General features: G+C 47.5%; 1 protein-coding gene and 1 pseudogene across 9 annotated transcripts in view; one reads left to right on the forward strand and one right to left on the reverse strand.

Annotated features, from left to right (window-relative positions):
* The window catches only part of Mknk1 (MAP kinase interacting serine/threonine kinase 1), a 52313-nt gene that overhangs the window by 22734 nt on the left and 16342 nt on the right, over positions 1–13237 (forward strand). For 6 of the 9 annotated variants that reach the window (XM_013521635.1, XM_005398669.2, XM_005398664.2 and 3 more), the window contains exons 3-7: positions 3840–3938; positions 6220–6321; positions 8294–8391; positions 10362–10441; positions 11995–12068. In XM_013521635.1, coding sequence (XP_013377089.1) covers positions 3923–3938; positions 6220–6321; positions 8294–8391; positions 10362–10441; positions 11995–12068 — 370 coding nt within the window. In that variant the 5' untranslated portion in view covers positions 3840–3922. The remainder of the gene's footprint in view (positions 1–3839; positions 3939–6219; positions 6322–8293; positions 8392–10361; positions 10442–11994; positions 12069–13237) is intronic. The other 3 variants (XM_013521636.1, XM_005398668.2, XM_005398667.2) reach the window with 1 other exon arrangement.
* Positions 1148–1999, reverse strand: LOC102003423 (annotated as a pseudogene).

Consider the following 13237-nt stretch of genomic DNA (forward strand, 5'->3'; position numbering starts at 1 on the left):
CCCAGCCAGCTACACGATGGCTGGTGGCCCTAACCAGCTATGCCACCTCTTCTGTGGGACTCACTCTTCAGACTGGGAATTCTCCCTCAGAGCCATTCTGGGCAGCTCCCACTTATCCTCGGTGCTGGCTTAGCTTTCTTGTCCTCTACCTGTCTGAGTTAGGGTCTTCTCTTCCATTTCACAGCACCTGTTGCTTCTCTATCACAACCCTTGTCCTATATTGAAATTGTTTTACATGTCAGGAGATTTTAATTCCACGACAGCAGAGACAGTGTCTCTTACATTCTCCCTATCTAGTTAGATCAGTAGTTGCCTAACAGATACGGTATCCGTTGAATGAATAAGTTAGTGGCACTTCCACATGTAGTCTATTTGATTTCCGCGGCAGCCTCATGATGTAGCCAGCTCAGCCTTACTCTTACCCAGCTACTGCCACGGCAAGGAGCCAGGCATCTTGCCAGGGTCTGGCAGGAGTGGGGAGCACAGCTCTCAGGCGCCAATGTTCAGGGCCTTTTGTTGTCGTTTTGGAGTACTGGGGACTAAACCTAGGGACTTGCACTAGACAAGGGCTCTATGTTTTTAAAACTTTTTAAAATTTTGAGACAGGGTCTTCATCAGTTGCCCAGGTTGGTTTTAAACTTGTGCTCCTCCTTGCTTGACCTTCCAAGTAGCTGGGGTTACAGGTATGCCTGCTATACCCTACATGATAGTTGTTTTTATAAAGTATTTCTTTTCTTTAAAAAGAGCATTTTAGCCAGGCTTATGGCACACTCCTATAGTCCCAGCATTTGGGAGGCTGAAGCAGGAAGATTGCAAGTTGGAGACCATCCTGGGCTGCATAGTGAGTTCAAGGCCAACTTGAACTACATAATGAGACCCTTCTCAAAAATAAAAACAAAAAAATATCATTTAAAAATATATACATAAAAATAGCATTTGTGTTTTTCACAATTGTAAAATTAGTACCTTGTTTTCACTGTTATAATAACTAATTTATCTTGCATTTTACAGAAGTCTATGAACGACTTTAAAAAAGCATCTCCTTACCCATCGTATTTCTCTGACAGTCGTTAAAGTAGGCAATAAGTATGTCAACAGTTTGAGCGTCAACAAGGATTTCAGATCAACCAACCACTCACCAAAGAACTTGGCAGCTTTTCTGTCTTGTTTTTAATACAGTGATATATCTACGCTGATGGTAAACCTGTCCGGCCAATTCCTCAAAACACACTTCGCAAAATCAGTGGTGATTAACAAATTAGTTAGCTTTGGTATATGGAGCTGTGCTTGCTTGCCTGTGACAGCCTGGAAGCCAGTTTTGATACTGGTAACAGAGCATCGAGAAGGACAAGTTTCACACTGTAAGATACAGAGCTGGGGGGAAAAAAAAATAGAGCCGGATGTCGTTCTGCAGAATTGTGTCTGGTGATCGGCATGTGTGACAAGTGACATATTCCTTGATATATCTTCTTAAGACATTTTCTGTTTCTGTTGGAATCTTCCTTTGATTACAAGTTGGTTATTGCCATCTGTAGAACCACTTGTACCCAATTCTACCAATAAAAACACAAAGAGATGTTTGGGCTGATAATGTAATGGTTTACAGATATCCGTAAAGTTGACAAAAGAAGTTCTCCTGGTTCCTACTCGGACGACCTGTGGAGGTTTCATGACAAATTTTCTTTTCTCTCCTGCAACCATACCTGCGTTCTTTTCCCTCATGATGTTGAGTACTCGATTCAGTAGCTCTTCAGATGTGTGGTCTCTCCGAGCCTGCCCAGGCAGGGCCTGTCTGCTTACTGAATGAGAGATCTTTGTCTTTTTTTCTGTCTTCATCTTCTAAAGCTTTGTCTTTTTCTAGTATTTCATCCTCATCTGGGAACTTGACATTCTTCTTTTTTTTCTTTTTATTGCCAAGCGTAATATCAAGGTGATCATTTGGTAAAATTAGTATCTTTAAGGTACCACATTCCCATAATACTTTTCCCTCATTGAATATTGAATTTCAGTACAGAGAAAAATATAGTTTTTAGTTTTTTTGGGGGAGGGGTGGTTCTGGTACCAGGAATCGAACTCCCGACCTCTTGCTTGCCAGGCAGGGCGCTGTGCTGCTGAGCTAAATCCCCAGCCCCAAAATATAGTTTTAAAAACCATAATCAGGTTCTAAATTCTAGATCTAAGTTCTAAATTCTAGTGTAAAGAAAAATTATGTATTTCATTAAAAAATAAAATTTGATTTAAATAACAGCATGAAAATAATTCCATTGTATACAATTTATATAACATTGAAAAATATGAAAAAGACAATACAGTCACACAGAGAACACTACTGTAGACTAGGGGTGGCCTGGACTTGAAAGGGCCGCATCGAGTTTGAGTCTCAGTGAAGCTGTTAACTGTGTGTTTGGCATTTGGTAGGTTACCAGCTATATGCTCTGAGTGCGTTTCCTTACCTGAAATATGGAATGGTATTTACCGTTTGGGATTACTGTAAGAATTAGCCACACATCTTATACCCAGCTCAGTGCTTGGCACATCATTGGTGCTCTTTAAAAGGTAGTGGCATTGACAGTTTGGTGTATTTCTGTCCAGACTTTTCACTTTCTTGTGTGTTCACACATATACACCTCCACGTACACCTGTTTTTTGAAGCACATTTATATTAAGTATATCGTTGGGTCTTTCTAGCAAGCCTGTGAGGTGGGCAGGACAAATAGACAGAGCAGGCATATTTTTAAACCTGTTCTCTAGACAGAAGAAGCTGAGATTCTGTGAGGCAAAAAGTGACTTGGCCTTGGTGCTGTGTGGTGGCATCTGGACCCGGATTTCCACCTTGGTGTCCTACGCCAAGCCCATGTGCCTTCCCTACGGCAGTGTGCTTCCTCGCCACCTCCACCAGGAATGCAGCGTGGGCCTCCAGACCCGCCGAGAGGAAGGTGAGGTCTAGAGACAGCAGGAGTGTTGAGAGCCTCCAGAGCAGCCGGGTCTGTCTGGAAACTGAGAAATGCGTACTTCTTTAAAATAACAGACACATTTTCCAACACCATGGCAACAACCAGCCTTCTGGTTAGAAAGTTAAGGACCTTTGGTCATAGGGCCTGTGGAGAGGGAGCATGGCAGAGAATTAATGGATAGAATTCCTGAACCAAATGCATAGATGAGAAGAGCTGCATTTTCTGTGGGGCACAGATGTACCCACATTTCCTTCAGAGTAACTGGGGACCTACAGGGCCCCTGTGACACCCACTGCGCCTAATACTCACCGTGTGCATCATTTCATGTTGTTTCCATCTCAGTGCATGGTTTCTGAGGCTCATCTGTGTCTGACATTTGATGCCACAGCTTATCAAAGAGACAGAGTCTTGGCCTTAAGAACACAGGGGAGCTCTTAGCACCAAATCAAACCAGCACTGTAACAGAGCTCCTCACAGGAGGTTTGGGAGCAGAAGACTGAGCACAAACTCTAACTCCTCTGCAGTTATTGGGGGTAAAGGGTAGGGTTCCCTTTGTTTCAGAGAGACAAGGACTTTTAAACTGGTTTTGAAGGCCAAGAACTCTTCCTGTGCCAGGGGCCGCAGGTGGCCACGGTACAGCTTGACTGTGGGAACTTCTGCCTGAGGAAGCATTTATCCAGTGGTTGCAGGCATACCGAGTTAAGGGCCTGCTTGCCTTGGGTCACCACAGAAGGTGACTCCCTGTGGCCTGTCCCCGGAGGAGGGACTGGTAACCCCTTGGGGAGATTGTGCTACCTCTCATCACCTCCCACCTCTCACTGTGAAAGCAGGGAAGTTAAACGTGTTTCTTTCACCTCACTGTCTTTCTGCATTTTTCCTTTCTAGTTTCAAAAAAACTCGCAAGTTCTGTTTGCAAGGGCAGTCTTACCCATTTGTCCCTTCTGGTGTCTCCTCTTCCATTGAGATCCATGCAGAATAGACCAGGTACTCTGTCTTGTGTGTGTGAAGCCATAAAATCTAATATTGAGTGTTTGGCGGTGCCCAGAGCTATGCTGCTTGCACAAGAGGCTCCATAGACCTGCTGTGGTGAAGAGCAAGTATAAATTGTTGCTATCAGGGTTTTGTAGCTAGAGCCATAGTATGGCTGAGCGGCTCCTGTGAGTCACAATGCTGCCAGCTCTCCTGCTGCTCCTGTGCACCACCTGCCTGTCGGCCGTTTCTTTCGCTTGTCTGCAGGCCCCAATCACAGTGTGAGCCTGGGAGGGAGAAGGAGCAAAGCCCCACACTTGGCTTGCCGCACCGATAAGAAAATAGCTGGGACAGGGGCGGCACTGGACTGCGTGCAAGGTTAGGGCCCAAGGGACAGGATTCCTTCCTTCCCAACCTATTGCCCCCAAGGCCAGTGTTCCCTCCTCAAGCTCCTGAAGACGAGTGACCTTACATTCTATTTCTGTACAGTTTCTCACTATGTTCAACAAAGGCGCAGGGACAGCATTTTGCCTCCTGACTCACCTAGCTGAAGTTAGCATTCCAGTGCCAAGGTTTAATTCTTTGAATTCAAGATAGGATATTGTTGTCCCCACATGTAACTTGTGCCTAAAATTGTGGGATGAGATAATATTTTGAGGTCCTCTGTGGATTCTTTTTATCCGTGTGATTATCTGTTCTCTACTCTAAAGTATAACTGAATATCCGCTGTCACAGATTCCAGAAATAGAAGGAAGAATGCACCTAAACCGAGCTGTCGGACACTTGGCTGCAGAACCGTGTGTTCTACCTGGTGGTGTTGAAGGTGCATTCTGTGTGCTTCCTCCTACTCCTCCTGGCTGCTGTGTGCTCACCCTGAGGACAGCGAGGAGACTGGCCTCAGCACTAATCAACTTTCTGGGCCGAATTGCCATTTTTCTGCTCATGTTCAGCTGGATCCTTTGAGAAAGGAGTGGGTCTTTCCCCTCAGTGGGCAGAGAGCCAGCTTCTATTTTACAATTTCTCAGAAAAGAAAAAAAAAAGTCCAGCAACCCAGAGCCTGTGTTTATTGAAGGCTGATCTAAAAGTCTCTCATACCGTGTGCCCCATCAGCACTCGAGTGCCTCTATTTTAGAAGGATGTAGAGGTTTAATCACCCTGGTGGGGATTTAGACCCAGAGACTTCGGAGAAATCTTATTATTTCTAACTGCAGGCAAAGAGTATTAAGGCTCCACTCTGGATCAGGGGCATGACATGTTCTATAAGTAATTTATCTTTAACAGGGGAAGGCCCCTACTAGAGTGGCCTAGAAACAGAACTGTGATTGGGCACTGGCTCATGGTTCGTCCTTTTCTCTTTCCCTGTTTTGGTCTCCTGCATCTCCCTTCTGTCCTGACCTTTTCCTGCACATTCTACCCCGTATCTGTCTGCTTCTCTTTAACAGGGGAGCCAGGCACCTGCCAAGGAGAGACAATAACATGCACTCACTGACCTCTCCCAGCAGCCTGGCACAGGCCTGTCACTGCTGCAGGCTTCCGAATAGGTGTTCACTGTACCCTCTCCAAGGAAGGAGCGGGAGAAGGGAGACAGTGCTGCGGACTCCACAGGCACTCGCATCTGTGCTCCTAGGCATGAAGAAACAAGGCCCACTCTCAGCCCCATACTCAGCCCTCTCATTACCCCCGGGGCAGCACCATGGGGGCCCACATTTTTTTTCTTTCTTTCTTTTTTTTTGAGACAGGGCCTCACTGTGTAGCCTAAGCAGTCCTCCTGCCTCGGCCTCCTGAGTGCAGGGATTACAGGCATGTGCCACCATGCCCAGTGAGAGGCGCACATCTTTAGGGATGTCGCAGAGCCTCTGATTTCATCTGTATGAGCCCCACTGCCGCCCTCTCTCTGGCCCAGCTCCCTGGACCCTGCCTTCCTGGCACTGAGGTTTGGGGCCATCACAGGTGGGGCTGTGTTCATGGACTCCTTGTGCTGTTCGGGGAATATGGTTTGGCCCATGGCAGATCTAAATCTATGTTCTAATGAGCTTGGTTAGAGCAGGCTTCTGCTATCCTCTTCTAATCTAGCTTGCCTGTCTGAGTTCCTTTCCACAGTTAATGATCTCCCATAATGGTTTTGCCTTTAGTTTTGCCTCCTGGGTCAAAACAAATCAATAGTCCTCACAGATATTTAAAAACCATCAGTGTAAAGCTGCTGGGCACCGCCCCCCTCCCACTTTTCTCCTTCTGGGTAAACTTACAGCTTAGTCAGTACACTGCTGTTTCTCTCGTATCTCCTCTTGTCTCCCAGAGATGGGCAGCAGTGAGCCCCTTCGCATCGCAGACGGCAACAAGCGGAGGAAGAAGAAGCGGAAGGCCCGGGCCACTGACTCCTTGCCAGGAAGGTTTGAAGGTTTGTTGCTCCCACAGCCCTCATAGATGTGGGCCCATGGCTCTCCAGGCAGCGGTGCCTGTGGGTGCAGGTGACGGGATGCTGCATCTCAGCGGTGGGCAAGTTAACACAGGAGTGGTAGGGCGGCAGGGGGTTGACAAAGCTCTTGGACAGCACAATGGCCTCCCCCGGACAGTTAAGCACCCTCAGTGGGCAGGAAGACCAGTCTGTCAGAGCTGTACCTGGATTGCCTTGTGCGTCCTGGCACCTTGTCAGATGTGATCCTTACCCCAGCAGTTCCTGGAAGGGCTACTGAGAGGAGAACAACACATAAGAGGAAGCGAGAAATGCCAAAGGCCGAGGCTGCAATGACACTGTAGTCCTAGCTAAGGGGAGGATTCGACTCCTAGAGATCAAAGCTCCTTGTGCTGCGTGTGTGTCTGACTCCCTTTGAAAGGGTGTGTGTGGCCTGCAGCTCGGTGCTCAGGTAGTTATCACTGGGCGCACGATGGGGTGAAGTGAATCACTGAACACCTCCGCTGAGGACCAAAAGGATCAGTAGGCACTTCTAAGAGTAGCGGGTCCCCTTCACCTGTTTTTTTCTTTCATTGTGAGACCTGAAGTAGCTTCCCCTCAGGAGCCCTCAGCCCGACCTGGCAGGCACACCAGTGGTTCTGACAACAGGCACTTTATGAGTCAGGGATATTGGATTCCAACCGTCACACATCCTGACAAGTGTAAAGGATAGCGTGGAAGTGTGTACCGGGAGAGAAACATGTCATTCCAAATACAAACAACGGGGTGCCCTCTGTTCACGTAGCTTCAAGACCAACCATGGCAAAACCGAGAAAGTACTTAGGGCAAGGGTCCACTTGTTTGCCTGTCCTTAACTCAGAAGTAGAGAACTGTATGTGTGGAGGGTGGGGTAGGGGTAGGGGTTGGAGGAGACAAAATTCCCCAAGGTTATAGAACAGTTCACAAATCTACAAGTCTTGCGCACTCTCGGTGAACCCAGGAGAGTACTTCCTGTTGTTTAAGGATAGCTTACGCAATCACCGGCTCCTCGTGACAGAGTAACAAGATCTCCGGCACAGTTCAGCCTTCTGCTCAGTCTAAGGGTTTAAGACTAAGCTGCCTCAAGAGGAAAGGCTGAGGCGTGAAGGCCGAGGGAGACGAGGGCAGCTTGTGCTCTCTGTGAGCTTGGCAGGTCATCCCAGCGTTCTTTCACTCCAGGCCTACTGCTGTGTTACAGCCGCTCTGACTCACTACCTAAAACCTCAAAGCATCATTTACATCCTACTTCTGTATCTGATTTCCTGTGTGTAGCTTCCAGAAACTTCTTAGAAACCCCCATGACTTCCCTTGTACGTAGTATAAAATGCAACGGTGCTTTATTCCCCTTTGCAACACCTATGCTCAGCACAGAGCTTGGCACATTGTAGCTGCTCAGGAAATGAGTACATTAATGAATGACGTTCATTCAGCTTTGACCCCTTCTATGAGGATCCCTGGATTCGCCATATTTCCCCTTCCCCTGCCTATGCCTTTTTAAAAAACTGTCTTATCCCTCTGTGATCTCTGATGGCACTTAGCAGTTCCTGGTTTATTCTGGGGCCAGTAGGTTATCTGTCTGTCTGCCCACTGAAGTAAGAACCTTAGAGGGAAGGGACTGTATTTTATTCCTCACAATGTGCCTGTTATGCTGTCAGGCACATAGTAGGTACTCAGGAAAGGGGTACTGAATTGAAATCATTTCTCTGACCTCATCTCGAAATGAAGAACAGGATGCCTTCCATCTGGCCTTCTTGTTGAGAGACTGAGACTTGCCATGGCTGGGGAAACTCCGTGTCTTCCGCGTCACTGAGTGCTGCAGTCGTCATGGTCTCTCTGGGTGGTCAGACTGGGGAGGCTGAGCAACAGGAGCTCTTCTTCCCATCCGAGCTCGCAGCAGGCTGACTCATCTCGTTATTCCTCTCATCCGTTTCACCTCTAGATATGTACAAGCTGACCTCTGAGTTGCTGGGAGAGGGAGCCTATGCCAAAGTTCAAGGTGCTGTGAGCCTGCAGACTGGCAGAGAGTATGCTGTCAAAGTGAGTGTCTCTCCTGGATGGTCAGGCATTACTGTACAAATAGTCCCTTCCAGCTTGTCCTGAGCCAAATCTATTTTACATTCTGTAGGATGGTGGCTCAGGGAGAACCTGGGCTCTAAAGATGTAGTCACTGGATTCAAATCTTGGTCTTTTAATCGGGCAGGTTTCTCAGCTGCCCTGTCCTTCAGTTTCCTCATCTGTGAAACAGTTGTAATAATAGAGCCTGTGTATAATTGTGGTGAGACGTAAGTTACTATGTGTAAAGGGCTTAGGACAATACCTGGCTCCTGATAGGCTGCTTCCTGGTCCGCGGGACTGGCTCTGAAAGAGACATCTTCTCTTTTCTCCACCTTCCTCTGCCCCAGGAAGAAGAACATGATACCAAGAGAGCTGCCTCCATTCCTTTTAGAAAGATTGGTATAGATTATAAGTAATTTCTTTAAAAATATGCCTACCGTGGGAAAAACCACAAATGTAAATTGATTATCAAAGGCTCAGTACATTGATTGACAGATCTGTTTCTCCCAGGTTGGGTCACAGGAGGACAGCCTGGCCCTTGTTCCCTGTTCCCTTGGTTTGGCAGAGCCTTGGTTTCAGCACTGCCTGTGCCTTGTGTCACCTCTCCTCTCTGAAAGCTCGCTAGTGATGGGCTGCTTCTCCAGCATGGCTCCACAAGACTTGATTTATTAACCTGTTTCCGTTTGGTGTCCTGCTGATGGACCTCAGGGTCAGAATGGGATGTCCAGATAACCTGATCCACATTGTCTCTAGTACTCCCCAAATAGTTGTCCATGTTCTATTCCCCACCTCCAGTGGCCAGAGCCTGTTACCTCCTCAGAGAAAAACAGTGCTCTTGCTGGAAGGCCTGCCTGCTAGAAATTTCTCCCTCACTTTGACCCGAGCTGCTTGGTGTATGAGGCTGAACAGTTCATAGTTCCCCAGCACTGGACCCCATTGCCTGTTGTCGGAAAATGGACCCAGGGTGCTTTGCTGATAGATGTGGGCTTATTTAACAAGTTGCAGTTCAAGATGTGCTGCAGTGTATTGGAGACTTCTGAGGTGTGGAGCCAGCATTATCGGAAGGGAGGTGTGGGACGTCATCATCTGACGTAGGGCCAGGGCCAAGTTCAGGTCTCAGAAAACTTGTCCATAGGCTCTGTTAGGAATGGTCTGGGGTTCAGGATGGGTCCACAGAGCTTTCCAGAGTCAGCCGGCCTCCTAAAAAACCACCTGCTTCACTGTGGGCTTATGCATTTGCTAAGGACCTCAGGCAGAGGTGTGGAAGGAGCAACCCAGTTTCACAGGAGAAAAGCTTCTAGGTGCTGGGAGAAGCTGTCTAGGCAGGTGCAGATATGGGATAGTGAGGGCTTTGAGGTCAGCCCTGGGCTGTGGGCAGACTGTTTTATACTTTCCTATCTTTGGACACTGTTGTAAAGGTTAACTGAGATTAAATATATAAATTAATTAACACAGGCCAGCCAAAGAGTGAGTTCTCAGAAGAGCAAGCACTTCTGCCTGGGATCTGCAGAGTGGCATCTGAGCTTGGTCTGGAGACTTTGGTTCCTCCCGCGTCCTCCCTCACCTTTATCCTTCCTCCAGCTCCAGAAGACCCTTCTGTGGAGCCTTCGCTTCTTACCTATAGGGCAGGAATAGCTACCCTTCAGGAGGAGCTGAGCAAAGCTAGTTCTTTGTCTCTCTGGCTGCCTCAGTCTCCCCAGGGCAGCTGGAGGCAGCAGCCACCTAGGCCGCCTTGATGCCATGTGTGGCCAGGGGCACAGCCAGACTGGAAGCTCTTGGGCCAAGCTACTGCTTCGCTGAAAGAGCCACAGTGCCTGTGTCACCATGGCCCACCCCGAACTCCTGCTGGGAACTAGATTTGGACTGTGTTTGCCTTGTCTTCTCCCAGGGGGCTCCTGCCGAGGGACTGTTTTTCATAAGGTGATGTACATGACACTTTATTCTTCCCACAGATCATAGAAAAACAAGCAGGGCACAGTCGGAGTCGGGTATTCCGAGAGGTGGAGACGCTTTATCAGTGTCAAGGAAACAAGTGAGTGTGTGCGGGTGACTCGATGCTTGTCTGGGGGATGTGTGGCTGCGGAATGACTTCTTACCATCCCCTGCCCCCAGCACTTGGCCCTCGCTCCTTCCCCACAACTGCGAGTAACTCCTTCCCTCTGTCAGCAAGAGAGGGAAAGAGAGAAGAAGCAAGGGAGTAAAAGCAGCAATAACCCCAAGAAGCCATCTTCTCTTTAGCTGAAGCACTGTAAATATCAGCAGTCCAGCAAGTTAGAGGAGTAATAGGAATCAGTGGCTGGGGAAAACTGAGGTTTCATTTCTTTCCACTGCCTGTGGAAGCCTGGCCAGCTGCGTGTTGCCCGGTAGAGGTCTTTAGAGCTGCTTTAGTACCAAGATGAGTGCAAGAAGTGTTAAGGATATTCGCTGCTGTGTGCTGCTCGTAGCACACTTCCATATGCACAGGTCCCACTCGGGTCCTGGAGGAGGTCCGATGCTCCTTGCTTGATGACTGGGCCACAGTAACCTCAGCCCCCACTAAGGTTGCTCCAAACGAGTGGCACTCCCACAGTGGCTTTAAATCAGGGTCACCCCCAAGACTTGCTTCCCCATCTCTCTCCCTTCATGGCAGGGTCAGCAGGGAGCCAGTAGCCTGGTATTGATGGCTTTGTCATTAAGCTTGGAGGAAGGGGGCTGCTGTTGATTTAACTCCAGGCGCTGCCTCTACAATCTTCTTTCAAATTAGGCCATTTTGGCCATCTTATTTGGACGCCTTCACACTAGTAAAAGTCTAGTGTCTCCCAAAGTGACCAGCATTTTTTTATGAGGGACAGATTTTTATTTTCAGCCCTGCAGCTTCTTAGTTCAGCATTAGAGACTCTACTTGGTTTATTTCATTCTTTCAAAGAAAAAAAAAAAAATCCCAACACCTCCAATATCCAGGCTGGTGGCTTCCCTACTGAGTTACAAGACGACCTTGTTGGCAGAGCACGGCAATACTCGGGCAGACAGAGAGTGCTCACCGGGGAAGGCCACAAGTGCTACAGTGGCCAGGAACGCGGCCGTTTCATTAAGCAGCGCTTAGCAGTTAGGGTCTAGCGGTGCCCACGTTAGGCCCCAAGTCTATTTGACAGATGTTTCCATTTTCTCCAGGCAATGTAAATACTGCCCCGTGATTTATGGGCAAGAGGGAGGGCAAGTAATTATTTGCTGCTTGCCTCCAGGACACACACCTACTATTCAGTGTTATTAGCCGCAATTGCTTCCAGTCGGCTGCAGATTTTATTCAGTTTAATGTGACCGGGACTTTTTTATAACTCTACCTAGTGGGTTTTAGGGTTGGGGTTTGACAGCACAGACTTGGTGAAAACACCAGAGACTAAACATTATGGAAAGATAAGGTGACCTGAATCTTGCTAACACCATTGGCTGCTTCTCAAACATGGGTCTTTAATAAGCATTTTGATTTCAAGTTGATTTCTGCCCCACTACAGGGTGTTGTATATTTTTTATTTGTATATTTATAAATAGATTTTAATATATAATACTATCCCCCCTTTCCTCTCTTCCTGTTTTTCCCCAATTAAGGAACATTTTGGAGCTGATTGAGTTCTTTGAAGATGACACAAGGTTTTACTTGGTCTTTGAGAAATTGCAAGGAGGTACTTCCTGTTGAGTATGTGTTTGGATTTCGGATTAAGACCCAGGGTGACGATCATCCATCATGAATCCCAGAGACTTCTAAAATAAGTCAAGCTAATAAAAAGGATGAAGGACTTAAAAACTGCCCTTGATTTGGGAGAAGGGAGGCCGGAGGGAAGGATGATAATTAGCATTTCACAGAGCTTAGAATATCACCTGTACGGCATTCTATAAATGCTTTTTCATTATAATATGAGTCGTATATAGATACATTTAGTGATCAATTTATCAATCCCTGTTATAACACAGTCACTATTTAAATTAATTATAGACTGGAAGCTCTGGCTTACATTGTTAAGTTCAGAAAGGCTAAGCAGAGGAGAAGAGGACCCCATTGTTTGGGACAGACCCAGGATAGTGGGGAGGGCAAGAGTGCGCCATCCTTCCTTCCAGTGGGAGGATGCCCACTTGCCCGCTGCCACACAGCTGTCACCCACACAGATATCACCGGGACGTGTGTCCAGGTCATTCTTCAGACATAGTAAAGGAGACAGAGGCACTCTTCACTCCCCAACCTTCACCCAACCCTAGGACCCACTTGTAAGGTGAAGGTTACGGGGTACAGGGATGCACAGAGCTGAGTGGAGGGGCATGCAGGGCATTGGAGGTCAAGAGAGGGGGCTTTGGAGACCAGCAAGGCGAAGCTTTAGTCTGGCTCCATTGCTTACCAGCCTTGTGACCTTCAGCAAGTCTCTCCCTTTTCCAAACAGCATCTTCATCTGTAGGGTACGGACACTGATGGCACCTACTTCATGAGGTTGCTATGAAGATTAAATTAGTTAGCTATGAAATGCTTAGCTGCATGTCTGGTAAGCACTAAGTGCTCAGTACTGGCTGTTAATATTATTAAAACAGCTGCAAGTTGGGGGCTGCCTTTAAAGTCCATATATTATTCTCTGCCTTCCCTTTTAACAAATTGAGAAACAAGAGGTCCCCTGTAGCAGGGCAAGCTAGAAGAGAACCAGGAGATGGTTTTCTGAAAATGTGCCCTACCATGCTGGGATCTTTTGTTTAATCAGGTGAAGATCTTTAGTAGTTCTTCCCTGCCTTCTCTCATTCCCTCTCCGTACCAAAAATAAATAAATACACAAAAATAGCAAGCACGGCCCACTTTTAGGAAACAGAACTG

This window comes from Chinchilla lanigera, unplaced genomic scaffold (genome assembly GCF_000276665.1).
Source record: "Chinchilla lanigera isolate Chin_1 unplaced genomic scaffold, ChiLan1.0 scaffold00063, whole genome shotgun sequence".
Taxonomy (NCBI): Eukaryota; Metazoa; Chordata; class Mammalia; order Rodentia; family Chinchillidae; genus Chinchilla; species Chinchilla lanigera.